Source organism: Enhydra lutris, unplaced genomic scaffold (genome assembly GCF_002288905.1).
Source record: "Enhydra lutris kenyoni isolate GAN:26980312 unplaced genomic scaffold, ASM228890v2 scaffoldscaffold46, whole genome shotgun sequence".
Taxonomy (NCBI): Eukaryota; Metazoa; Chordata; class Mammalia; order Carnivora; family Mustelidae; genus Enhydra; species Enhydra lutris.
The window spans coordinates 14511138-14537907 of NW_019154130.1; the positions used below are offsets into that span (position 1 = coordinate 14511138).

The 26770-nt window shown below is 44.0% G+C and overlaps 1 protein-coding gene across 1 annotated transcript in view; it reads right to left on the bottom strand.

Annotated features, from left to right (window-relative positions):
• The window catches only part of LOC111156397 (citron rho-interacting serine/threonine kinase), a 219270-nt gene that overhangs the window by 189908 nt on the left and 2592 nt on the right, over positions 1-26770 (bottom strand). The window contains 3 exon segments of the mRNA XM_022517252.1: positions 12030-12131; positions 16677-16852; positions 23929-24070. Of these exon segments, the coding sequence (XP_022372960.1) occupies positions 12030-12131; positions 16677-16852; positions 23929-24070 (420 nt within the window).

Genomic DNA, 26770 nt, shown 5'->3' on the forward strand with positions numbered 1-26770 from the left:
ATAAGCCTTGTAGGGTGAGGTCCCTGCCCTAAGGAAATTACATCTGATACCCAAGAGAATCAATATAATGAAAGACTAGTCCCAGACACCATGCACAATGTTTGCAAGGCAAGCTTGAAAAGTTGAATTAAATCCACCCACTCACCCACCCACCCACCCACCCAAGTCGACACCCCAGACATTCCCTAGGATTAGGTACACAGTGTAGATGGAAATTGTTATAGGGCAACAAACCTTCCAGTATCCTTTTTGCATTTCTCTCAGCACCCAGCAGACTAGAGAAGGCGTGCAATAAATATGATACAATCTTTTCCTGCAAGTCGTCTGACCATTTCTATTAAAAATTTAAATGTGAGCATACTCTCTCTGACCTCATAATTCCACTTCTGACAATTTGTTTTACAGGAACTTATAGTAGTTTGTAGATCGATAGATACATAGATTCACTGTAGCACTGTTTGTAACACAGGGGAAGAAAAGCCTGGGAATCACCCAAACATCCATCATTAAGAAACTGCTGAAATATGGTATATCTTAATAATTGGAGATGTTGTAGATATCAAAAATGAACAGAATCAATCTATTCATACAGCCGTGGAAAGCTGCCCATGATAATATAAAGCGATATCCTATATGGGATAAAGTACAACCTCCTTTTCGTGACAAAAAATATATATATATTACATTTGTTAAATACATACATAGGGAAAAAGTCTGGAAAAAGAATATAGGGACGCCTGGGTGGCTCAGTCCGTTGAGTTTTACTTGATTTCAGCTTAAGTCATGATCTCATGGTCCTGAGACTGAGCCCTGCCTTCTGGCTCTGCACTCAGTGAAGGGGTCTACTTGTGCCTCTCCCTCTTCTCCCCCCACCCCCACGTCCAACGCTCACTCTAATAAATAAATTAAATCTTAGGAAAAAAGAATATAAAGTACAGCCTCAAGGAAAATGTCCGATTAGCAAAAAATTTCTTCCACTCCAAGGAACTGAAATCCTTCCACCTTCTGATGATAACTGAGTGTGATATTCTGAGTCAACACATGGTGTTGAGGCCCATTTGCCCAAGAGGCTTCAAACCACAGCCTGGTGACTTCAGCTCTCTGCCCTTCAGTTTCACCGGCTGTAGAATGGGATGGGACTGTCTCGCAATACTGTGCCTGGCACCAAGGAGTTCCTCCACTGCTGGTCAAGAACCTTCCTTTCTCGCCCTTGGCTGCGTGATCCTTCCCTCTCTGGCTGGGAGAAGCTGGGACACGTTTCGATCATCTTTGCAGTCATGTCAACCCTTACTCAATTCTCCTCCTGTCCTTTGCTCTGATTTCCCATTTTGTGAGCGATGCTATAAATATCTTTTGTTTTAAGTTGTCTCAAATCCTTTCTGGAAAGTGGCAAGATCCAAATAAACATCTTAAAAAAAAAAAAAAAAATACTAAATCTCTCCAACTACTGCATTCCAGAAGCCAATTTTGGGATGTGAATTCTCTCCATCCTCCTCCAAACTCCTGTTTGCTTTTGGTCCAGAATTAGAAGAAAGCTCCAGTCAAGTGAGACACTGAGCATCTGCACATATCCGCAGAGGCCGCAGGCTGGCCCAGTAAAGATTCTGCCCGGCACCAAGTGAACCCCACATCAGAGACCCTTGGGGGAGCCAGGGACCCACATGTCCTCCTGAAGGGCTATGTATCATCTGGGAGTCTCCCCCATTCACATGACAACTTGCAAGGAGCGGAGAGTCAACCAGATACTGGACAATTTGAAGAGTAAGGTTCCATTTCCACTGCAATTGCTGGAAAAAATTTTATGAACCCACAAGAAGAGCCACACTTAGAAGGGGTAGCCGATAAAATGCAGACTTTATTTCCCCCCAAATTCAGAGCAGATTGAAAGCTACCAGTCCCAGCCCTAGAGGAGCCCACAGGAGCCACCTGGCTGCCTTAAAGCTCACCCACTCATCCCAACCTGGTTCTTCATAGGACCTGGATATGTGGGCGAATGCCAATTTTTACGTCTGTTTTAAATATATATTGCCATTAAAAAGGTCTTAAATATAAAAAAAAATTCACCGATGACAACAGAAGTACTCGTGCTTTTAGAACGGAAACATCTTAAAATAAGAACAATGCATATTTATGACGACACATCGCAGTTATAAATGTTCTAACCTGACTCTATTAAAGATGTGTGAAATAGAAATGCCTTGTAAGTTTGAGGATGACAAAGTCAAACAGATAGCACCACTGGCAACATTTAAGAGCTCACAAACTGACCACTATTTAATACTTCGCAACTATTCCTGAAGATTCTATTTTGAAGTGACCAGTAAAATAGTTCAGAAAAGAAGAACCATCTCCTAAAAGGCAAAAGATACGTATTCTTTGCTCCTATTCAGAAGGTCCAATTTCCTGAGCTAAAAACCCCCGCCAAAAGTAGATTAGTCTTTTCTGAGTCAAACAACTTTTCATTTCTTCAAAACCAGGGTTGATTGAGAAGACAAGCGACAAAAATTACAACAGCTGCTAGGCAGCAGGCTCCACAACATGGGACAAAATAGACACGAAATGACAAACCTCTAAATAGACTGGGTCCTTATCAAAGACTAATCAAACTTGACCCGTCGACACGATTCCACATTACCATACTAAATATTCCAAGCGCCTGCCATTTGAGAACTTAATCTGGAAATTTACTGAGCAAATTTGGCTGTCCCAAGATGTCACGTCTACTCTAAAACCATCCTACTGGGGTAGAGTTGCCCATTCTGTTATGAATGGAGCCCATGGGGAATATGGCTTATGTGTGGCCAACCCAAGATGACACCATCATCTTGCTGTTGAGCTTAGACATACAGTGAAGAACAGGACTTGGACACTTTCAGAAAATGGTGCCAAGTCAAGAGGTTCCAAAAACATCATCGAAGGTCAAAAACTAAGAGTCTTCAAGTCTCCATTCGATGACTTGCTATGAACAAAACACCCGGGTCAGCAGAACACTATAAACAATTTAAGGCCCAAGTCACCACCCAGGCTATGCCAGACAATTCATTCACAGGACCTGGTTTTGTCCAAAAGCATGACTCCGTCCCGGACTTTAACTACTTAGAGATGCCTGGTGAGGCGCTGTCCCCCAAAAATGTGGCTTCTTACCTAATGAACCTGGTAAGTCCTCCAGGACAGGGCTTATCAAACCTGCCTGCCCAACTGAATTACCTAAGGAACTACTTTTTTTAAAATAAACACATTCATCTGGGGCAGCCTGGGTTGCTCAGTCATTAAGTGTCTGCCTTCGGCTCAGGTCATGATCCCAGGGTCCTGAGTTCGAGCCCCACATCAGGCTCCCTGCTCAGCAGGAAGCCTGCTTCTCCCTCTCCCACTCCCCCTGCTTGTGTTCCCTCTTAGGCTGTGTCTGTCTCTGTTAAATAAATAAAATCCTTGAAATAAAATAAAATAAGCACATTCAGAAAAAAAAAATGAGTGCCTACTATGTGTCAAGCACTGTTCTAGATACTAAAAAAACAGCAGAGACTATAACAAACAAATCTCTGGCCTCCATGGGGCTGGAGTTCTAGTGGCATCAACAAGAGTAAACATGAAACAGACTGAAAGGGTAAAGTGTGTCTCACTCCCATCCCAACCATTCAGGGAGCCTGTTAAAAATTCCAGGGACGCTGGGTGAGGTGCAGAAATGTGCATTTTTAGGGAGCACTCCAGGTGATTCTGAAGCAGCTAGCACAGTGCTGATGAAGGTGTAGAGACAAAGCGGTTCCTGGAATCCATCCACCAGATGAAAAGTTTCTACAGCAGAGGAGCCCTGAATCCAGCCGACACTCCTGCAGCTTGCGGTTTTCTTCAGTGACAACCTGGACACGACAGGACCTGCCTACCATGCCAGGATCACCGGCAACAAAGGGCTGGAAAGGAACCGGTCCATTGGTCCATCAGCATAGAGGAAACCATCCCGCACAGAAGGATGCTCGGGGTCCCTGCCCACATCGAGCAGCTGCAGGTCACCCGAACGGCAATCACCGAGGCACAGTAATCAAAGGCCGGGGAGCCAGGAGGAGGAAAGAGCCTAAACAATGCGATCACCCTGCAGATGGTGGAGAAGGCCCAGCAGCTGACAGACAAGCCTGGCTTGGAGCTATAACGGACTTGCTCTTTTAAAAGCAAAGGCATTCAGGCCAACAGAGACAAACCCTGCTAATGGCACAGCTGCAGATGCTAATTAAAGGGCAAATCTTACATGGGTTCGGTTTTGGAAGGAGCAGCGGCTTCTCTGCGGGTGATCGCATCTACGCCCCCAAGAACAGGGACGCCAGTGCCCATCAGTTGTGCGGCATTCAAAACAAAGGACAAGGCTGTGTGTGTGTGTGTGTACCACATGCACATCCGTACAGACTTGCATGCACACATATCCATATGCGGGGAGGGGGTGAGTAGCTAATAGTTCTTGTACTCTACTCCAATTTGCACGGGGTGTCATTAGAGACCCGCTGTGCTGGCCACCCCTCTAGCAGCGTATCCTTGAAATGCTTGCACTACAATCAGCATGCCTGAAAGTACCATGGAAATGTAACAATGCTATTGGCATCGTTCTCTGCCCTGCGCCGTGTTCCTGATCTTTGGCATTGGGGAGGAAGGAAGGGATCCTCGAAGCGGAGTGGTCCCTGGCAGAGACCCTAAATTATTCCTCTTGAAGGACAAGGTCACCAAGAGAAAAGAAGAGAAGACCCTTTGTTTCAGAAAATACAAATCCCAGCCTGACTCATCCGTCTATTCAAAAGATCCTCACTGAGTGTGGAATCATCCAGAGCCTTGGCAAGACACAGATAGCACACTCAAACCAGGCAACTGAGGACAGGGTTAATGAAGCACCCTGCGCTGGTGAAGAATCCCCGGGCCAGTTAACAGCAGGGGAATAGGTACCACTCCTTGACCTCAAAGAGTCAAGGGCAAGAAACAGAATCTCAGGATCTTCACTACTGCAGAAGGAACGAAAGGAAGAGTGGTACCCAGAAATGAGCTGTAGCTATAGCCACAGGACCAGTGTTTTCTATGTGTGGTTCCCCAGACCAGCACCTGCAGCTGGGACCTGGTTGCAAAATCTTGGGCCCCATCCTAGACTTACTAAACCAGAAACTGTGATCGTGGAACCAAGCGAACTGGAACAACGGAATGGAATTGTGACTCTTAAAACTCTAAACACATTCACTTGAAATATGCCTCCAAACAGCAGGACACAAAAAAACAACCGTTTTGAAGACGTAAAGGACCGCCCCACCCCCCCCCCAGGGCAATAACACACTGGGCAAATGACCTGGGGTCAATCAGAGGCATCAATATCTCACTTCGCTAATGAGAACGTTGAAACCAAAAAGGCCAATGACTCCGGAGAGACCAACCAAGGAACAGTAATAAAACAAGAACCTATATTCTAGCAACAGCTTCCTTCCGACGGGCAGCCAGCTCCCAAACAACATGTGAACATGCTGGTGAGTTTTGAGACGTTCCTGAAAACTGGATAATCTTATCCGAGAGATCAAAACAGCACATGTCTCACTGTCAAAACTATGATAAGCTGCCACATTTCACTAAAATAAACAATGAGGTTCTAGTTGTTAACTCTCTCCAGGCTCCCAGTCACAGCACAGGCTGCTGTTTATGCAGGCCACGAGGTCACTGCCTAGAAAGCACTAACCTCCAGATTGTTCCTACACCGGAAGGAAATACCCAGCATGTGACTGCGCGACCTTCGGTGGAAAGCGAGACAGGAAATACAAAGAACTGATGGCAAGTAGGACCTCAGGGCCAGGGTCAGACTGGCAGTGCTCTGGGGTGTAAGAGTGTCATGTAATGGGTACAGGAGATGTATCTAGGGGGTCTGGCTTCAAAACCCAGATCTATCTTTTATTACCCGCAAAACAGACTATTACTTGCCCCCTCCAAGTCCACTCTTCCATGGATTCCATTGGCCATGCAGCTAGCTGGCACAGAAATGAGGGCATGTGATGAAGTTCTGGTCAACAAAATAGGAGAGGAAATGATGGGTCCCAATTCCATACCATGTTATGTGAAAGGAGTTTTCTTGTTGTGCTCTCCACCCCTTTCTCCTGCCAGCCAGGGGGAACAAGAACATCAAATGCCCAACTCCAACCATGTCAAGGGGACAACATCCTAAGGGATAAGGAGCCATAAGATAGAAGGAACCTGGGTCCCTGAATTATCACATACAACAGACCTGCTCCATCGGTCTGGGCTGGGTTTTTGTTCTTTTTACTATAGTAGCTTAACCTATACCTTAATTAATACATCCTATGTGCAACTGAGGAAGAAAAATTTGGAACGAACAGAGAGAAGTTAATATAAGGCCACTGTAAGGAAAGAAGATTCATAGGTCAGTTATAGGCTCAGAGCAAGGGCAGCCTGAAAAGACCCACAGCATAAGAGCAAAATAAGTCAATCAGAGAAAGAAAATTATCATATGATCTCCCTGATATGAGGAATCTGAGAGGCAAAGTGGGGGGTTTGGGGGGAAGGAAAGTAAAAAAAATGAAATAAGATGGGATCGGGAGGGAGACAAACCATAAGACACTCTTAACCTCACAAAACAAATTGAGGGTTGCTGGGGGGAGGTGGGAATGGAGAGGGGGGTTGCGTTATGGACACTGGGGAGGGTATATGCTATGGTGAGTGCTGTGAAGCGTGTAAGCCTGACAATACACAGACCTGTACTGGGGCAAATAATACATTATATGTAAATTTTTTTTAAAAAGAAAAAAAAGACCCACAGCATGGAAAACATCAGTACAAAGCCAGCAACCTTTAAGAATCTCACAAAGCATTTAGATGCAACAATACTACATATAATGAGTTGCAAAACAATGTTTTCTTTGTAAAGATCAGCTCCTTCCTGGAAGGACACTGGTGAAGGCATCTGTTATATGGAACTGAACAGATTTCATCATGAACCAGATCAACAAAGCGCTGTTTCTATGGGCTGCCTGCCAGAATACAGAACTAGCCTTGTTATATAGAACCAGACATTAACAATACAATGGGCTTCATTACAATTTTCTATATGCCAGAAATTGGCAAGCCAGTTTCATTGGTATGTAATGACAAATAGGAAATTTTTAACCATCAAATTTCAAAGGGATCCAAGTTCAATTTCCTTGCATTGCACTCCCAATTTTGAAAATCCCAATGGATCTAACTGGAATTACATACTTTAGAGAATAAAATTTACACTCTTAATGTGTCATTTCCATAACACAATAAGTTAATCTGTATGTAAATCAATTTCTATGAAATTAATCATATGTTCTTCCAATAAATGCTTCTTAAGCATTTACTTAGAGAAGCCTACTGGAAGCAAGGGAAACATAATCCCTCCCTCCGTGGAGGGAGTAGCCTGGTGGGGGAGCCCAACACCCACCCATGAAGAGGAGGTACAGGGTGCTAGGAGTCCACAGCCAGAAGGGCATCCCTCCCACAATTACAGGGGTCAGAAAGAGTTTCTGGAAGAAGTGACATCTGGTCCAAGCTCAGAAGGAGAAAAAGGAGTTAGCCAGGGAAATAGGGAAAGAGGGAATGGCATGGAGAAAGGTCAGAGGCCAGTTCAAAGGACCAAAGGAAGTTCAAGATGAATGTAAAGTGCAAGGAGAGGGGTGCCGACGTGGCTCAGTCAGTTAAGTATCTGGCTCTTGGATTCACATCGTGATCTCAGGGTTGGGGGATCAAGCCCAGTATCAGGCTCCACAGGCTCCACACTGAGCATTGAGCTGCTTAAGAGTTTCTCTTCCCTGGGGTGCCCGCGTGGCTCAGTCAGTTAGGCATCCGAATCTTGATTTTGGCTCAGGTCATGAGCTCGGGGTGTGGGATCAAGGCCCACAATGGGCTCTGTGCCCCCTCTCTCTCTCCTCTCCTTCTCCCCCAGCCCCACCCCCAGCAAAATAAATAAATAAATCTTTAAAAATTAAAAAAATATATATTCTCTCTTCCTCCTCCTCTGTCCCTCCTCCTGCCCCCAGTTCTCACAATCTCTTAAAATATAAAAGTTAATTAATTAAAATCAAAGGAGAGGAAAGGTAAGCAACAAGACTGGCGGTATATATGAAAAAGGCCTTGTAAACCACATGGAAGAGTCTGGATTTCATCCAGAGGGCAGCAGGGAGTCTTAAAGGGTTTTAACAGCTGATGACTTGGCTGCAGTGTGTAGAAGACCTGGGGGAAGGGCAAGACAGATGGCAGGGAGAACACTTAGGAGGTTACTGCAGTAATGCAGACAAAAGAAATGGCGGCCAGAACTCACAGGGGAGAAGCAAGAATGGAGAGAAGAGAGAGCTTTGAGAAATATATAGGACACCAAATCCGATTTCTTTTATTCATTGATTTTTAAATGTATCTTCAATTACACTGCATTTGCATTACAAATGAATGGTTAACTGCCAGGGAGTTTAGGATGATTTGTATGCTTTCCCCGAATTTCAAAGGTTTGGTGATCTGTAAGGAGTTAACAGGTACAGTGGGATTCCAGAACTTCATGATGCCGATATAGACCTACAGTCCTCTTGTGACAGAATGTACTTCCAGACTTAGAGATGTTGAGATTTTAGAAAGAAAAAATGGTGTGTATACTTTATATTATGTAACACCCTCGGGTAGGGCTTGGGATATCACCCTGTAATCAAATGCATTCACAATTTTGAGGCAAAATGTATGAAAAGTCACACTAAATGGAATGAAGATGAGATTCAGGTCAGGTTTTGCTACAGAGTTCACGTCAAGTTTTGCTGCCAAATAGTAACAAAAGAACTTGAGGTTATTCAGAACTCTGGGTATTTCGGAATTGTAGATAAGGCATGGTGGATCTATAATCGTATCTTAGTTCCTATGCTGAGTTTGGATATTTATGAGAAAACTGTGCCCTTAGCAAGCATTTTACTCCAAATTACCAGCGTACTTGAGAAGAGAATGCAGACAAGGAAACAATTACAAGATCCCATCAGCGATACCCAACAGAGCTACTAAAGAAAGGTATAAAAATGTCATTATAACCAGGTATCAATGTGCTGAGGCAACTGGAATTCTAGAAAACAGCTGTTTTAAGAGCATTCCTATCTTGTAAGATGGCGGCTGGAAAACCAGAGAAGATGGACATTAAGCTCAAAATGCTGATGTCAGTGGTGAAATCCAGATTGAAACCCCACAGCCAAAAGGCCCAAAAAAGGAAGCTTCCTGCCCCTGGGAGATGTCTTAGCAGAGGAGCAGCTGACACTCCCAATCCACGAGATACTCCAACAAGGCTGTATCTAAGAGGAAGTCCATAGCAGCGAATTCCACAATTAAAAAGAAAGGGAAGTTCCACCACTGGGACAAAACCAATTGGCAGGGATAAAAAATGGCGGCCCCCAAAAGATTAAAATTTTTGAAATGACCCAGTATTACCCTCTTGAAGATGCACTTTGAAAAGTGTTGTGCCATGAAGAACAAAAATAGAAACAAAAGCTACTAGTCAACACGAAGGAAACTATGAGTCAGTAACACTGCCAGGGCCCCTCCAGTCATCCTCATTGGCCACCATGGAGACAAGCAGTGAGCTCCTTGAAGCCACTGGGCAGTGGCTTGACCAGCAGTTGTCATCAGTTACACAGAATGCTCAGAACTGGTTATCACCTCTACCAAAACGGACTTAAGAGTCCCAAGGCATCTCAATAATACTGACTCCGAAGAGAAGGCATGAGCCTGGGCCTTACGAAGACGAGGCCTTCAACCCAGATGAAGAGGAACACAAGCTTATAGGTCGGCGCGAGGCAAACCAGAAAACTGTGGACTCTCAACTTTTGCCAAAAATCGGGGCCCTTGCTAGTTCCAGGACTTCCCGTGTTCTGTGCTGTCTTGAACACAAAAAGGATTGTTTGCAGAGCTGAAGTTAAAACATCCAAAACAACACTAACATACAAATAAATCCCTGCTGTTTCAAGGGATCTTCTTTTCTGAGAGCTAATGAAGAAGTCTGTTAATACGCCCAAACATGAGGGACTCTAGAAGACACAGAGAGCACAAGGCAAATGTTGTGTATGCAAGACAGATCCTAGAATGCCAATGAGCCTAAAACACCCCAAGGTCAGTTATGAAGGTCAGGAATCCAAGCCCCATATCTCAAGGAAGGAAAGGTTCGAAGACAATATTTAAGGAAAGGAAGCTTCAGGCCTAAACAGCAGGTACAGTGTTGGTCCTCAAGGAGCGTGTGGTTAGTTAGTGCAAGGCCAGTCTCCCAACACATCTGTATGAAAACATCCTGCTCAGAAGGCTGGGTAGAGCTTGGGGGCAAAGGGGTCTTCTCTACCCAGCACTGGGTTCTCAACTGATATGAAACCACACTAATCACTGTTTATTATAGGTCAGAAATAAATGCAATAAAGCCCCCCAAAATGATCCCATGGAAGTTCAAGGTAAATACCCTTCTCTCTTTTGTGAGTCTCTATAAAAGATCCTCTCCATTCAACGTAATAAGATAGTCTTGTTTGAAGGGCTGAATCAGGAACAAAAATTGTTTCTGGGATACATTTTTTTTTTTCTTTAGAAATCTAAACCCCCAAGAACCTAAACAGGGCCCCAAAATGGATTTTAGCCTTGTATACGTTATGTTACACATACATCAGAAATACTATGGCATTGTTCAAAAGAATGAGGCAGATCTGGGGGAGGTGGGTAAGGAGGTGGGGTAACTGGGTGTTGGTCATTAAGGAGGGCATGTGATGTCATGAGCACTGGGTGTTATACGCAACTGATGAATCACTGACCTCTACCTCTGAAACTAATAATACATTGTATGTTAATTAATTGAATGTAAACAAAAAATAATTTAAGAAAAGAAAGCTGCAGAAGGGAGGCAGTTCCCCTTCCCAAATTCATTTACAAGTAACTACAAAATTCTATAACTACCGTCTGAATCACATCTAACACTCAAATGTTTAATAATACCAAAGCACTGAACAAGGTGTGACGTGCCGCCATGTGTCACACTGCCACAGACAAAGGCACAAATAAATATCAGAGGTAACAAAATACTGACTAATTTTAAAAGAATAAAAAAAAAAAGGAGGCAGATGTGTATGTGTATGTGCTGACATGGAAAGATGTTGGGGGTAAATTGCTGAAAGGCAAAAAGCAAGCTGAAGAGCAGAGTAGAGAGTAATATACAATTTCGTAAAACAAACTATATACATGTGTTATAAATGCAGACACAGAAATATTTTTTCCATTAGGGTCAGGAAAAACATACATAACCATCAATACGTTTCCTTAAGGGAAAAGGATTAGAAAGAAAGGTAAAGAACATTCTCTTCTATTTCATACATTCTGCCGTGTTTGCATTTTCTTAAAATCACAATGTACTGGAGAGCCTGGATGGCTCAGTGAGTTAAAGCCTCTGCCTTCGACTCAGGTCATGGTCCCAGGGTCCTCGGATCGAGCCCCACATCGGGCTCTCTGCTCAGCGGGAAGCCTGCTTCCCCCCAGCCTCTCTGCCTGCCTCTCTGCCTACTTGTGATCTCTGTCAAATAAATAAATAAAATCTAAAAAAAAAAAAAAAAATCACAATGTACTCAGTTTTTAAAAATTAAAAGTTAATGACTTTCACTAGGTTTAGTGGTGATCATCTCACAACACAGACAAATACTGAATCATTATGTTGTACACCTAAAACTAATAAGATATTATATGTCAATTATGACCCCCCAAAAAATTAAAGCAAGATTCTAGGCTATTAAAGGTTAAATCAGATTATTCTCAAATAATTGACTTCTCATTATTGCCCTTTAAACCACGGCTATAATACCCAACAAAGATGGGGCCATCTCTAAATGGACTGGCCATTAATCTTTAGGACAAAGAGAACAGGAAGATACCTCAAAGTCAGGAAAGCAACTCAACAGACCATATGGGCAAGACCCACATCCAGTTCTACATCTGCAATATCTGAGTGTCAGCCCTGGACTAATTCTAAAGAGATGGATGGAAAGACTCACCAGATAGAGGTTATTTTTGTCCTGAAAGGCGTACTGTAACTGGGGGATCCAAGGGCTTGTGCTCCGAGATAATATGTTCAGTTCTTCCTCAAAAAATGAAACCTAGGGGAAAAAAGAAACTCTTTAGACAATTACAATAGCATTGGGGCAGGGTAGGGAGAATGCCCTATCCTCTCTCTACAAGCCAAAACTGATGTCTCTATCTTAAAAAAAGAAAAACCATCCTTTAGCCCAGCACTCGACAAATTTCATTCATTTGCCTACTTTGCTCACCATTTTTGCCAGATCTGTATCTTATCTGCCTAATTATTGACTTAATGCCTCTCCTTAAAGTCAACTCACTTCTTTTAAATCTAAATGTCTTTTTCTCTTCTTCTTCTTCACCTCCACTCCCTGAACAACTCAGTCCTAAAGCCATTAGGTGGAGCAGAACAGGGTAAGCATCCGTGACAAGTGGAAGGGACAGAGGGCCACAGTGGCCCAGAACAGGGTGCCAGGCCCAAGCAGGGTGAGGAGGCAGTGGTCATGTATGGGGGCAGTCCAATATCGGGCCCACATAGGGTGAAGAAGGCATCCACGTGTAGGGAATGGCCTGGAACAGGGTATCTGAGCCCACCAATGGGAGAAGCGGCAACAAAGGAGACTGAATGCACACAGATGCATAAAATAAGCTAAATATTAGGGGAAGAGAAGAGAGCTACACACACAGAAAGGGTGAACACTAGAATAAACTCAGGGAAGTTGGATGGGATTCGGAGATATTGGTGTGAACACACAGCTGAAACAGAGAAATAAATATAAACGTAAATGTGTGTGTGTGCATGTGTGTGTGCGCACACGAGGAGGTAGGTGTATTTAGTACATGTACGTGTATTCCCTGGCTTTGTCCACTGAAAGGGGTCTGGAAGCAGTGGCACCCCAACAGCAATAAGGGCACCTAGTGCCCAGATCTTGGCTTCCAAATACCCTCTTACACTGAAAGTTATTGCTTGTCTTTGAGAAGTAACTGATTCCAAGGGTGGGGAAGGCAAGAGCCTGAACCTCTTGTACCAGAAAGCAAGAGACAACTCAAAGATGGGGATGTGTCAAAAGACGCAAAAACCAACCTAAAGAGACTCTCATGGCCCAACTTAGAGGACAGGTGGAGTATAAAAATACATAATGACAATAATGGCTTGTAACTCACTGACTTAAGCAGGAAAATGCAAATCCACACAGCTATAAATTAATAAATTGAAAGTTATATGAGGAACAGGTGCTTCCACAGTTTGAAAGTACCTCCCTATGGAATACTAACGTAATGACAAAGCAGAAGGGGGTGACCCCACAGTGAAGCATGGCAGATACGTAAGTGAGGGTCAACATGAACATGACAAACTGAAACAAAGTGGCCCACTGGGAGGCATCTCGTCTGTGGCATTCCTGCCAAAGACCTAGCACCTGAACCTGAGCAACGTTGGACATATCTATATTTTACAAAATAACTGGGTCTGTGATCTTCAGAATCGCCAAGGTCATGAGAGTCCAGGGAAAACTGAGAAGCTGGCCCAGATTGAAAAAGACTAAAAAGACAGGACAACTAAATGCTATGTGAGATCCTGAGCTGGACCTCTTTGTTCTAGAGGAACATGGAATGGCCAGTAGAGCATGAACGGGGTCTGAGGATTAGACAGTGGTAAGGCACATGGTAATGTATTAGACAGTGGTAATGTAGTTTCTTTCCTGATATTGATGGCTGTACCGTGGTTCACAGTAGAGTATCCTTATTGTAGGAAATGCAAACTGAAGTCTTCAGAGGTAATGGGGCATTGAGTTGGCAAAAGATTTTCAAACGGCTCAGGAAGAAAAAAGTTGTTCGTACTTTCTGTTAGTTTTCCAGGTCAGCTTGGCTGGGCTATACCACCCAGCTATTCGATCAAACACGAACCTAGGCATTCCTGGAGAACAACAACCCAACTCCTGTAATCTCCTGTACCTGATATGTGGCCCTTCTCCTTTTCTAGCACATAAAAGGTGGCAGAGAGGCACCTGGGTGGCTCAGAGGGTTAAAGCCTCTGCCTTCAGCTCAGGTCATGATCTCAAGGTCCTGGGATCGGGTTCTCTGACCAGCAGGGAGCCTGCTTCCCTCTCTCTCTGCCTGCCTGCCTCTCTGCCTACTTGTGATCTCTGTCAAATAAATAAATAAAATCTTAAAAAAAAAAAAAAAAAAAAAGTGTACAGTGAAGTTTGGCCGAACTGAAAAGCCTACATCTTTACTTGCTAGCCACAGACTCTTCATCTGATCCCTGAAGCTTCAGTTAAAATAAATGGTCTCTGAGGACTCTTCTGGTTCTCACCAAGCCCTGGGCAGCTATGCTGGCTCTCCTAAGTGATCTTCCTTACAGGATGTTACCTCTTCTGTCTCCTTCTTTGGCATCTCCTTTCCCTCACTCCTGGTGTTGGTTTTTCTCTTCTCATGCCCTAAATTCCAAAACCTTGCCATGGCTCAGTTAAAGACTCTACTTTCCTTCATATTCACTGTCTTAAGGAATGGTTGGGTAGCTTTCATTAGCTCCTGTGTGTATCTGATTGTAAAAACCCCCAGCCCACACACGGCACCTGGGCGGTTCAGTTGGTTAAGCCTCTACCTCTCAGTCTTGATCTCAGGGTTGGGGGTTCAAGCCCCGCACTGAGCTCCACACCTGGCGTGGAGCCTACTTTAAAAAAAAATTAAACAAAAAAATAATAATAATAATAAAATTAAAAAACTAAAAATTAAAAACCCCCAGCCCACACCTCACACAGGGTCATTGCAAGTCATTCACCTGAAGGAAGGAACACCTAGAACATCTCTATTGCTTGCCTGCAGTACAATAGATCGGATTGTTTTCTTTTTACATGCACCACTTCCCATCTACCACAAACACTGCAAGGTCAGGGCTACATTTAATGCCTCTTCTCAAGGACCTAGAAGCACAGCACACAGAACAGGTGCTTGGTCAGTGTGTCCTGATGATAGATGGTGGCTTAGGTATTGGGAGCTTGAGTGAGCATCTTCCATTCCCCCCCCCTTCCAAATGATTTGCAACGTCTTCCATTCCCCCCCTTCCAAATGATTTGCAACGTCTTCCATTCCCCCCTTTCCAAATGATTTGCAACGTCCTGTCATTTCTCATTTTGGTGAAGTCACTCACATTTCACTTCTAAACACAGGCTACATCATTCCTGGACTGACAAGCAGCCTCCCGCCCTCCACTGCTCCTTTGACTGGAGGCCACACAAAGTCACCGAGTCCTCAGACTCCGATCCCAACCTCGTCCTTCCAAAAGTGTAACACCAATCCCCAACCGCCTCACAAAGTGAACAGCCATTCCGAAAAACAGTTCTTCAGGGAATGGGGAGTTACCATTAAAAGATACAGAGTTTCTAGGTGGGATGATGAGAAAGTTCTAGAAAGAGAGAGTGGTTACGGTTGCAGGCAACATTGTAAATGCACTTAAGACCAGTGAATTGTACCTTAAAAAGGATTAAAACAGTAAATGTTATGTTATGTATATTTTGTCACAATTTAAAAAAAAAAGGTTCTTCCGATTTCCCACAGATGACCCCCTCCCCAACCAAATGTCTCATTTCTCCCCATTTCCTTGTCCATCTGTTCTAAACCACTAAGAAGGGGGGTGGGGAAGACATGCGCGCGTACACACGCACACATATATCTGTATAGAATTCTAGTACTCATTCCTCCAAAACACACACACACACACTTCCACCTGCCACACTCCCGTCATGCCTCTCTCCCCAGAACCTACATTCCCTCTCAGTGGTGTGAACCTCCCCTGACTGTCCCTGGCTCACCCACATCTCTCCTCACTCCACATTTGGTGAATTTGCTCCCTGCTCTCCCTTCTGCGATGCTTTGGCTGCTGAACGCGCTTTATACATCTGCATTTTTCCTCCACTTTCCAAAGTTGTTTTTAAAGCCTGTAACTAACAGCCATGGAGCTCCAATTCCTTCTGCAGCCTTCCCACGGAGCTGGGTACATTATCGGACCCACGATGTGCGCTCGGACGTCTGTAACTAATAAACTGCTCTGAACACCAAGGCTGATGACTGTCTCTCTAGCAACCCGGCAAATGAATCAATATGTCTGGAGCAGAAGCCTTGTTCAAAGAAAGAAAAATACCACGATCAGAAAGAGAAGTTCCTACCTACCTTTAAACAAGCAATACCCTAGCCACAGAGTAATTGTATTTCATTTCCTCAAAAGCCTGTTTAAAAATCAAATACATATGCCCACAGCACAAATAAAGAAAATGTGTCCCAAAGCGAATGCTGGCTAACCCCTCAAGATGCATATCTCGAAATCCCCAGTGGACGGTCATGAAAGGTCATCTTAAATTTATTAGTTAAAAGGCCATGTTGATTCTGAACAAAATACAACAAGAGAAACGTGATAAAGAAATCAAGGGGAGCTTTTGAGCCTTCAAAATGAGTCAATATCTGTTCAAGAAGAAAAGCTGAGAATGTGAGAGAGCTTTCTGCAACCAGAGAGAGAATCACCGGGGAAATCTTGGGGGATCCCAGATGCCAATTTCGCAGATCATCACCTCTGCAGTGAACATTCTGGCACAGAAAGGGGAAAGGGCGTGGTGTTAAAATGCTCCTACCTGCTCTTGGGCCAACAAGGTCTTCTTCTTCATGACTTTCATGGCATAGATGTCCCCGGTGGCTCGCTCCCTTACCACCTGCACTTCAGCAAAGTGACCACAGCCCACAAGACTTCGGACTTCAAAGTCCTTGGCTGAAGGCTGGAGCTCCTGTAACTCAGCTATGGTGTCGGAATCTGCAAGAGATGGAAGAGTTGCTCCCAGTTAAGGAAAGCATTTCACATACACGCATCTTTATGAAAGAAAAAAAAAGAAAGAAAGAAAGGAAAAAGTGTTCCTATGTGTTCCCTCATTGTCAAAAGACATTTAGTCACTTTCTCATCCGTCATGAATAATTATAAAATCAGCACAAAAGTGTTTTTATATGTTAAGTTAAAATTAAGGGCTCCAGAAATTCCAAAGCAGTTTCCATGGTAGCTATAATTTGAATCCTGTAGACTCAGAAAATAGGAGGAGAACATAAATCATGCTTTTCTTCCTCCTCTCTGAAGGCTGCAGGGCAGTGTTCGGTCAAACATGTTTATTAGCACTTAGACTGGCTTATCATGTGACACAGGCAACATGAGTCCCATCTCAATCCACTCTGGAGCTGACTTCCAGATCATTCTATGCTCGGTGTGTTCTGCACAGTTTTATCCCAGTAACCTAGGTTTTATCCCACTATCCCATCTCCCTTGGGTGCTATGAGAACTGCCTCCTCTTCCTTAATATACAGCAGTGCTACAAAAACAAACAAACAAATAAAAACAAACAGACAAGAAAATAAAATCAACCAACCAACCAACAAAATAAAGCCCTGACATTTGCTCTGCAGAGTTGGCAGGTCACACACCTGGAAGGGTTTACAACTATCTTTTTCTTAGCATATAGTCTTCCTCCTTTTCCAAGTGCAGTCTCTCAGCAGTATCTTAGTCTGCTCAGGCTGTTACAACACAATGCCACAGATGAGGTGGCTTAAACAACAGGCATTTATTTCTTATGGTTCTGGAGTGTGGGAAGTCTGAGATCAAGGTGCTGGCAGATTGAAATCTTGGGGGGGAACCCACTTCCTGGCTTACAGAGAGCCACCTTCTTGCTATATCCTCACAAGATGGAGAGGGAGGGAACCCGGGTCTCTCTTCTTCGAAGGACAATAGTTCCACCACAAAGGCCCCAGCTTTATGACTTCATCTAAATCTAATTCCTTCCCAAAGGCTCCACCTTCAAATGCCACCATATTGGAAATTAGAGCCTCAACATTTGAATTTGCAGGGGGACACGAACATTCAGTCCATAACAGGTAGAGATCCACCACATAGTAGGGATTAAATGCATGGCAGATTTGGAATCGATGTTATATTTACCGACACTCTAAAAAACACAAAGTGGGGACATCACTGGATATGCAATGATTCTAAGGGTCTGAAAGAATGGAGCGGAATAGCCGTATCTGACTGGAAAATTCAATCCTTCACGTGATAGAGAAACTCCATATAGAGAAACGGGGGTTACACTCTGAAAGAAGACAACAGGAACACGTAATAATATTATCCTGGAGAATCCCTCAGAGAGGTGCCATGATGAAGACCAAGAGACTCTTGAACTCCCACATGGACACTAAAGTCGTTCGGGCACTAGAGCGGGTTGCCATGTCCATGGTTGGGCACCAGAGATAGCCAGGAGGCTACATTCTAGAGTTACACTCAGCTTGGTAAGTTATTCACATAATGAGAGGAAATGAGCCCAATGAAAGGGAAAATCATTTCATACCTATAGTTGTTGGGCATCAAACATATTGATAAATTAGCCAATGCAGTTTTAGTTGCTACCCATCCCCTTTCTTTGTGACATGGGTAGATCTGAATTTACTTGGATCAAAGGCACAAATGATGAACTCTACTGCACTGTGTACATTCCCACCCACAGACCACACCTCTCTCTTCAGCCAGTCACCCTGAAAACACCTCCCTTTGGTCCCTGGGGGAATCAAGCAAGAGTGCTGGGTAGATCCAAAGAAATTCACCATGACCACAGTAAAAAATAAATCTAAAATGCCTTTGTGGAGAATTCCATGAGCTGAAAGCTGCACAATATTTTCCTTTTGCCCTGACATTCCTGTGCCAAGTCCTGTCTTTCTTCCCTGCCCTTTTTCCAAGTTTCTTTCAGATCAGGTAGTTTTGAATGATAATTCCCCAAATATGCTGGTTTGCAACTTTCTGGGCTGAACCTGATTTTATTATTGTTTGCAATCAGCCTCTCGATTCTCTGCTGGGCCTTGGGTCCCTAGGTTGCTTATAGCATTTGTCCAACATAACTCTGGATCTGTGGCTGGAAACCACATTTCAATCATGTAAGCAGACAAACTGCTCCAGGCAAAACCACAAGGATAACCAGGATTCTGAGAAAATATTCCATATGCCTATGTCTTTTTCCAAAGGCTGTGGATTATTAAGGCGAACAGGTCAGATACTAAACTCAAGTGTAGGACAATTAAAAATAAACAAAAAAACAACAACAAAAAACACCCTCACAATGTCCCTTCATCCCAGCAGCTTCTGTGACTCCAAAACCACATCCCACTTCAGCCATGCACCCTGTTAATTAGAGTAGTTAAGGACTGAATACTGAGGTGGAAATGGGGACCCAAAGCACTGTAATGAAAATGCAATCAAAGCTCGGCCTTGTCAGATAAACATTTGGACCCAGGGGCAAAAGACAACACAGCTGAGTACAACCCTTCTTCTCCTGAAACTCAGTCAATTCAACATTTCAAATTTCTAGGAATTTGTCCTTCAAAGAAACGCTAGCAGATGTGCTGGAAAACAACACACAGAAGTATGCTCATCATGAGCACTACTTGCAACAGAAAAATAACCAGAAATGACCTAAAGGTCCAGGGGCACCCGTGTGGCTCAATCGGTTAAGTGTCTGCCTTCAGTTTGGGTCATAATCCCAGGGTCCTGGGATTGAGCCCCATGTCGGGCTCAGCATGGAGTCTGCTTGTCCCTCTCCTTCTGCCTCTGCCCCCAACTCATGCTCTCTCTCTCTCAAGTAACTAAAATCTAAGGAAGGGAGGGAGGGAGGGAGGGAGAGAGGGAGGGAGGGAAAAATAAATGACCTAAACATCCATCAACAGGAAAGTGGAATCAACCTAAAGTCCACCCACATAGAAGAATATTAGGCACATAAAGTAGCTGCATCTCCGTGAGAATATTCTTTAAGGACAGCGATTTTCTTCTGTTTTGATCACCACTGTAAATCCAGTCCCCCAAACAGAACCTGGCACAAAGCAAGTGCAAGGGTAAATATTTGTTGAGTAAATATATTGCTAAGTGAGCAAAGCTAGTAGCAAAATATTACAGACATACGATCCGTTTTGTGTAAAATGAAACGAGTGATGTTAGAACATACATGGAAAGGCCTGACTGATTGCTACAGCGGGTTGCCTGGTACACAGGAGTTCATTACACAGTATTCTCTTTACCTTGGGACACGCTTGAGAATTTCTATAATAAATTTATTATAAGAACCCCCTAAAATTGCATTATTATGCACCAAACTGGTAACAGTGGTTATCACAGACAGAGGAGATTTTGAGGGATAGTCTCTCACTCTGACCTTTAACTTTGTGTCCTGTTTATATTAGGAAGAAAAAATTCTTAATGTTAGAATTCACCTGTAAGTACTACAGTTGTGAACATACAGAAGCTCTTGCCTACAGTAAATGTCGCTGAAAGCGCATAGGAGCTCAGCTACTGTCAAATCAAAGAACAGTCCAATTTCAACAGTAATTAACACTTTGCATGTTTAATATCAGTTTGTTTATGCAAATTCTATAATACAATGCTTAAGGTTTTCCTACTTGTTCGCTTGGCAATACAGTCATTTGACCAATATTTACTGAACATCTACCATCTGCCAGACACGGTTTTAAGCACTGGGAATAGAGCAGTAATTAAGAAATAAAAATCTCTTCCCTGATTCCCAGATCCAGGTTCCTTGCTCCCTACCCTCCTTTGGCTCAAGGCTGGGACACCTCTTCAGGGCTATACTTTCGGTCTGGTTGTCCCCAACAGTCCCCAAAGAAAATCTCCATCTCTATGACAAGATGCAAGAAACTCCTGCAGTAGCAGCTGTTGGGCTCTTTTTTCCCATGTGAAAGTGAAGCTTACGTTCCAAAACAGAAACCCAAAAGAGGAAAAAAAAAAAAAACCCACACACACACACACACACACACACAACCAGCCATACTAATGTAATTACCCTTTTACAATCACAGCCTCTCGGCCTTACTCGCCAGGAAGCCTCTTCAAAAATACAAAACAATTCCTTGCAAGAGAATTCTATTAGAAAAACCTACATTTCGCTAAGCCTAAGTCCCCGGATTACTGAAGGAATTTAGAAGATCCACTACTTTAAAGTAACCAGAGGACAGGGGCACCTGGGTGACTCAGTTGATTAAACATCCGGACTCTGGATTTCAGCTCAGGTCATGATCTCCAGATCATGGGATCAAGCTCCCTGTCAGGCTCCTTGCTCAGTGGGGAGTTTGCTTGTGATTCTCTCTGCATCTTCTTGTGCTCATGCTCTCTCTAAATAGATACATAACATTTTTTAAAGAGTAAAAACTAAAAATAAAAAAAAAACCAGGGGGCCGACTCCAGACTGAAGAAGGTGCCTGTAGATGGCTTGATAAATTAGTCTGTCTCCCTATTTCCCCTCCCCTACCACTCCCTACTTAAAAATTTAAATACTCAAGAAAATAAGGTGGAAGTGTATTCAAACAGATATGGAATAAAGAAAAGGATCTGAGTACCTTTTAAAATTAAAGACATCCAACATATTAAATATATGTTGAGGTTGACAGCTACCATTATTGGGTTAACATTTATTATCTCTCATGTGTCAGGCAACATAAGCTTGGTCTTTGCCCTAATTCATTCAATCCCCGCACAGCCTTCTTAAATATTATTTTCCCCATCTTGCAGATAAGGACACAGAAGAGACGAGGTACAGGTAAATCACGAAGGTCATTGTGGTGGCCGTATGAGGATTTTAGCTACTCAAAACTCCCAGTTCTTTTGGATAGTTGCACATTCCCCCATTCCATGAGACCCAGGTGATCAGGGTGCCCTGAACCCCTGGGTACCCAGAGGAGGCCCATCACACTTCGCATCCTGGCCCCGTGCCTGCTCAAGGGGTAGGCAGATGACCCAGAGCAGACTTAGAGAAACGTTGCACAGGGCATGGTAGCCAGTCCCAAAGATGGTGCCCAATGAATCACACGCCTCCTAGAATTCACTTGTGTAGTTCTGGGGCACATGGAATCTGGGCGGCCCTATGACTCGCTTCAAACAGAATGAGGCCAAAGAGACCCTCCGTCCCTTCCATGCTTCAGCCCTAAGAAGTCCTGGCAGCTTCCACTTTAGTGCTTTTGAAAACCCTGAGCTGCCACGTAAGATGTCGATGTCTCTGCTAAAGGGACCAGATAGATCAGAGGTCAGCAACTTTTTGCTTGAAGGGCCAGAGAGTAAATAATTTTAGGCTTTGTAGGCCACGCAGTCGCAGACACCACGACTCCAAGGCCCCGTCATGAGAAAGCAGCCACGGAAAGTACATAAACAAATGGGCATGGCTAACACGGTCCATTAAAACTTTGTTTACAGGGCACCTGGATGGCTCAGTTGGTTAAGCGACTGTCTTCGGCTTGGGTCACGATCCCAGAGTCCTAGGATGGAGTCCTGCATCGGGTTCCCAGCTCCATGGGGAGTCTGCTTCTCCCTCTGACCTTCTCACCTCTCATGCTCTCTCTCACTGTCACTCTCTCAAATAAATAAATAAAATCTTAAAAAAAAAAAAGTTAAAAAAAAAACAACAAAAAACTTTGTTTACAAAACAAGTATCCCAGGCTGTTGTTGGCTGACCCTTGATGGAGAGACCACATGGAGAAGCCATATGAAGAGCAGGAGGCCCTGAGACTTCACAGAGACAGGGAAAGGCCCAGTCATCCCAGAGCCCCAGCTGAGTCCGGTCTTCCAGGCAACCTGCCAGTCACGGAGCAGCCATCTTGGACGTTCTAGACCAGGAGAGTCCCGGGTGCCTGCAATCTTAGCCACTCTTAGCCAGTCACATGGAGAGGAAAAATCCTCAGCTGAGCCCCATCAACCCGCAGATTCATGAGGTAACACAGCAATTACTGTTCGAGGCCACTATAGTTCCAGGGACTTGGTTACACATCAAGGTCATATAAGGAGGGTTTCTCATACTTGTCATTACTGAAATTTGGGGCCAGATATTTCTGTGCTGTGGTGGCTATTCTGTCATTGCAGGAAGCGTTAGCATTATCTCTGGCTTCACCCATTAGATGCCAGTAGCACCCTTCCCCTCCCCCCAAGCTGTGACAACCAAAAATATCTCCAGACGTTGCCAAGAGTCCAGAGGGGAGCAAAATCACCACTGGTTGAAAAACACTGATGTAAGGTAATCAAATACAAAACTGGGACACAGACATTAGCAGCTAACTGCCCCCCACAGGGCAGAGCTGATCTATACCTTTCATAGGCCCTAGGTATGTCTGCCTTCATCAGCCCCTTCCTCCGTTTAAAAAAAAAAAAAAAAAAAATCAAGGGGCGCCGGGGTGGCTCAGTCAGGTAAGCATCTGACTCTTGATCTCAGCTCAGGTCTTATTCTCAGGATTATGAGTTCAAGCCCTGGGTAGAGCTCCATGCTAGGTATGGAGCCTACTTGAGGAAAAAAAAAAAAACTACTTAAAAAAAAAGTCAAAAATTATATGGTGACACTGACATAAAGATGCATGTAACCCTAAATCATTATACATTATTACAGTCATATTTTTATCCCAAAATAAAATTAAACTAATGAAAAGTTCAATTTATTAAAATTAAATACTGTGGGCCCTAAGCACTGTGTTATGCCAGCTGGATTATCAGCTCTGAGTGGGTATAAGGATGGAACCAGAGGACATAATTTAAGACTCCGGATCCAGCCATACAGAAAGCTTAACCCAACCCTGGATTTCTCAGTTTTACTGAGCCATAAGTTCACTTTTTGGCCTAAGCTAGAGTTGAGTGTCTGTCACCTGCAACCGGGAGACCTGACTTACCTGACTCCCAACTGCAGCAGGTGGGAACTGACCTTGAAACTGGGTCTGTTTCCTCCCAGCAGACCACCGACCACTAACTCCTTCAGCCTCCTGCATCTCTGCAGTTTTGTCTAGCAGAAGACTTTTCAAGAAAAAGTTCTCCACACTTACACTTCCGGACAAAGTTGCTCACGTGCTTGATCTTCATCAGAGCAGGCTGACTGCATTCTCCGAAGAGAACGAAGAGGGCATCTAATATCCCTTCTCGGGAAAGCGGAGACATCTGCTGTTGAGTCAGAAAGGGTGGTTTCCCCTAAAAACAGCAAACAGCAGATGGAGACACTGTCAATAATGAAAAGCTTTGATCAATAACATCCACGCAGAGTAAATTACAAGCCACCAACTCTAACTGCTCACGACACATGCTAACAGCACAATTCTGGGGCTTCGTTCTTTAAAGCGACATCAATTGAGAGTCATTACATTATCGCTCCTAAGATTCCATTACTGTGGGTTCCTTCCACCAGCACCTGGGGAGGAAACTTCACAAGCATGCCATTAATAAGAAAAGGCCCTTTTTTCTTTCCTTTTCTTTTCTTTTTTCTTTTTTTTTTTTTTTTTCCAATTTTTGAGAGGGAGAGAGAGAATGAGCCAGGGTTGGGGGGACGGGAGGGAGGGTCAAAAGGAGAAGCAGATGCCCCGATGAGCAAGAACCACGCTCCCCTCTCCCCCCACAATGTGGGACTAGATCCCAGGACCCTGGGATCATGACCTGAGCCAAAGGCAGACACTTAATTGACTGAGCCGCCCAGGTGCCCAGAGTCCTTCTTTCTTAACAGTCTGAGGCTCATGGGAACACTTACCCTGGACCCTGCTGGTTCTGAAATATTTCCATGTCTCTACAACATGACACTGTGACTGCTACTTTTTTTGAGTGTGCCCAGAGGTTTGTTAATATAACCGTGGTTTCTTCCATTCACTCGAACAATCTAGAACAGTATGGACGGACTGACCATACTAAAGCTGAATTGATTCATAATCTGCACTGGCAGATTATAGCTAACCCACAGACAGGTTTTGTTGGGCCTGCAGCATTTAAAAGAATTTGAATTATCTGCCAACATTGAAAAATCAGGAAATTTCACCCAAAAGAGGGGTTGGAGTTTGGGAGTTCTCCTGAAACACTGGAGGATGGAGCCACATTGCCCCACATTCCTGCATAATGATGCTGAGCTGTGGCTGAGTGAGGCTGGCCCTCTGGGTAGTGAATGTGGTCTGCAGTTCATTGCAGACATGACTCCCGGTTTTCCATCTGGCCCATGTGACTCAGTCATAGTCACGGCCTGACCCCCAAAGACATGAGTTTGCTACCTCTGGTCTAGCACAATGATTTCCATGTGCCAGGCTATGGACTGTGTGGAGGCAACTCTGCAAAGGCCCGTGATTCTGTAGGTGCTTGCCACCACTCCCGTCAACAGCCAGCATCTGTTTCCTGTCCCCTTGAATCTGTGCTGTCTCCGTGACTTGCTTCAAGCAACACGCAGCACAAGTGACACTGTGAGGGCAGAGCTCTAAAGGAACGTAGCAGCTTCTGCTTTTGCTCTTTTGGGAAGCCAGTTGCCATGTAAAAAAGCCTAGGCTAGACCGGGGGTCAGCAAACTGTAACCCATTGGCCACTGTGGCGCCCCTCCCCGTCCATTTTTATAAATAAAGTTTTATTGGAACACAGCCATACCCATTCATTGACCTATTGTTTGTGGCTGCTTTTGTGCTATGATGGCAGAGATGAACAGCTACAGCTACCCCAGAGCCTAAAAACATTTATTATTTAGAGAAGAAAGTTACAAGGCCTGGATTAGACTACTGGTTAATGAAAGACCTCATAGAGAAGTCAGCTGGAGGAACACGGAGATGCCCCAGCCAGCAGTCAGCACCCAGATGTTCCAGCCCCAGCCAAGCTCCCAACACAATATGGCCCCTTCAGTGACCCCAGCTGATATCACAAGGTGGAACAAAAGAACTACATAGCTGAATCCAAACAACCCACAGAATCATAAGAAAAAATAAATCACTGCTGGTTTCAACTTTGTGAGTGGTTTTGCACGCAGCACCGGATACTAGAACTGAACCGGCTGGCTACATTTGAATCACCTGAAGATCTTAGCTGAAAAACAAGTCTCTGGTGCTATCCTGACCTACTGAACTAGAACTTTCCAGTTTGTCACTGAGAATCTATTAACAAGCTCACCAAGAGATTTAAGCCTCAGCCAGGTATGTGAGGCAGTGGGTCACAAGCCACCTTTCCCTTTAGTTATAGTTTTGCAACAAATTCTGAAAAATAGTAAGTCTTTGTTCATTTGATCTTTACTGAGTTCAGACTAACTAAAGCAACAGTTCCCACATACAGTACTGACACTTCACCAAGTGCTCAAGTCTGCCACAAAATGAGAAAAATTGAACACCACGTGATAAATGGTCTATAAAGATAAATACATTCAAATTTAAAGTGATCTGTAGGGGTGCCTGGTGGCTCAGTGGTTAAGGTTAAGCGGCTGCCTTCCGCTCAGTCATGACCCAGGGTCCTGGGATGGAACCCTGCATCCAGCTCTCTGCTCAGTGGGAAGACTGCTTCTCCCTCTCCCACTCCCCCTGCTTTGTATTTCCTCTCTCCCTGTCTCTCTGTCAAATAAATAAATAAAATCTTTAAAAAAAAAAAATAATCTTTTATTCTAAACTCATGTCCTTCCTCTGTTGGTGTTTCTTAAAAATGTCCCTTCTTTATGAAATGAAAGGACCAGAAAATAATGGGCTTTTCTCTATATCGGTTTTGTTACATCCTTCTTACATCCCTTACTTGGCAAAATAAAAAAGCCAATGTTGGCCTAACAAATATGTGAAATTTTCCTGGCTCAAAAAATCTAAATGTCTTCTGACCACTGACACAAAACTCGTTGGGAAGTCAAGTACGATGTTAAGTAGAAATTAAGACCCGGTCCAAAGTACTTCCCTGCAT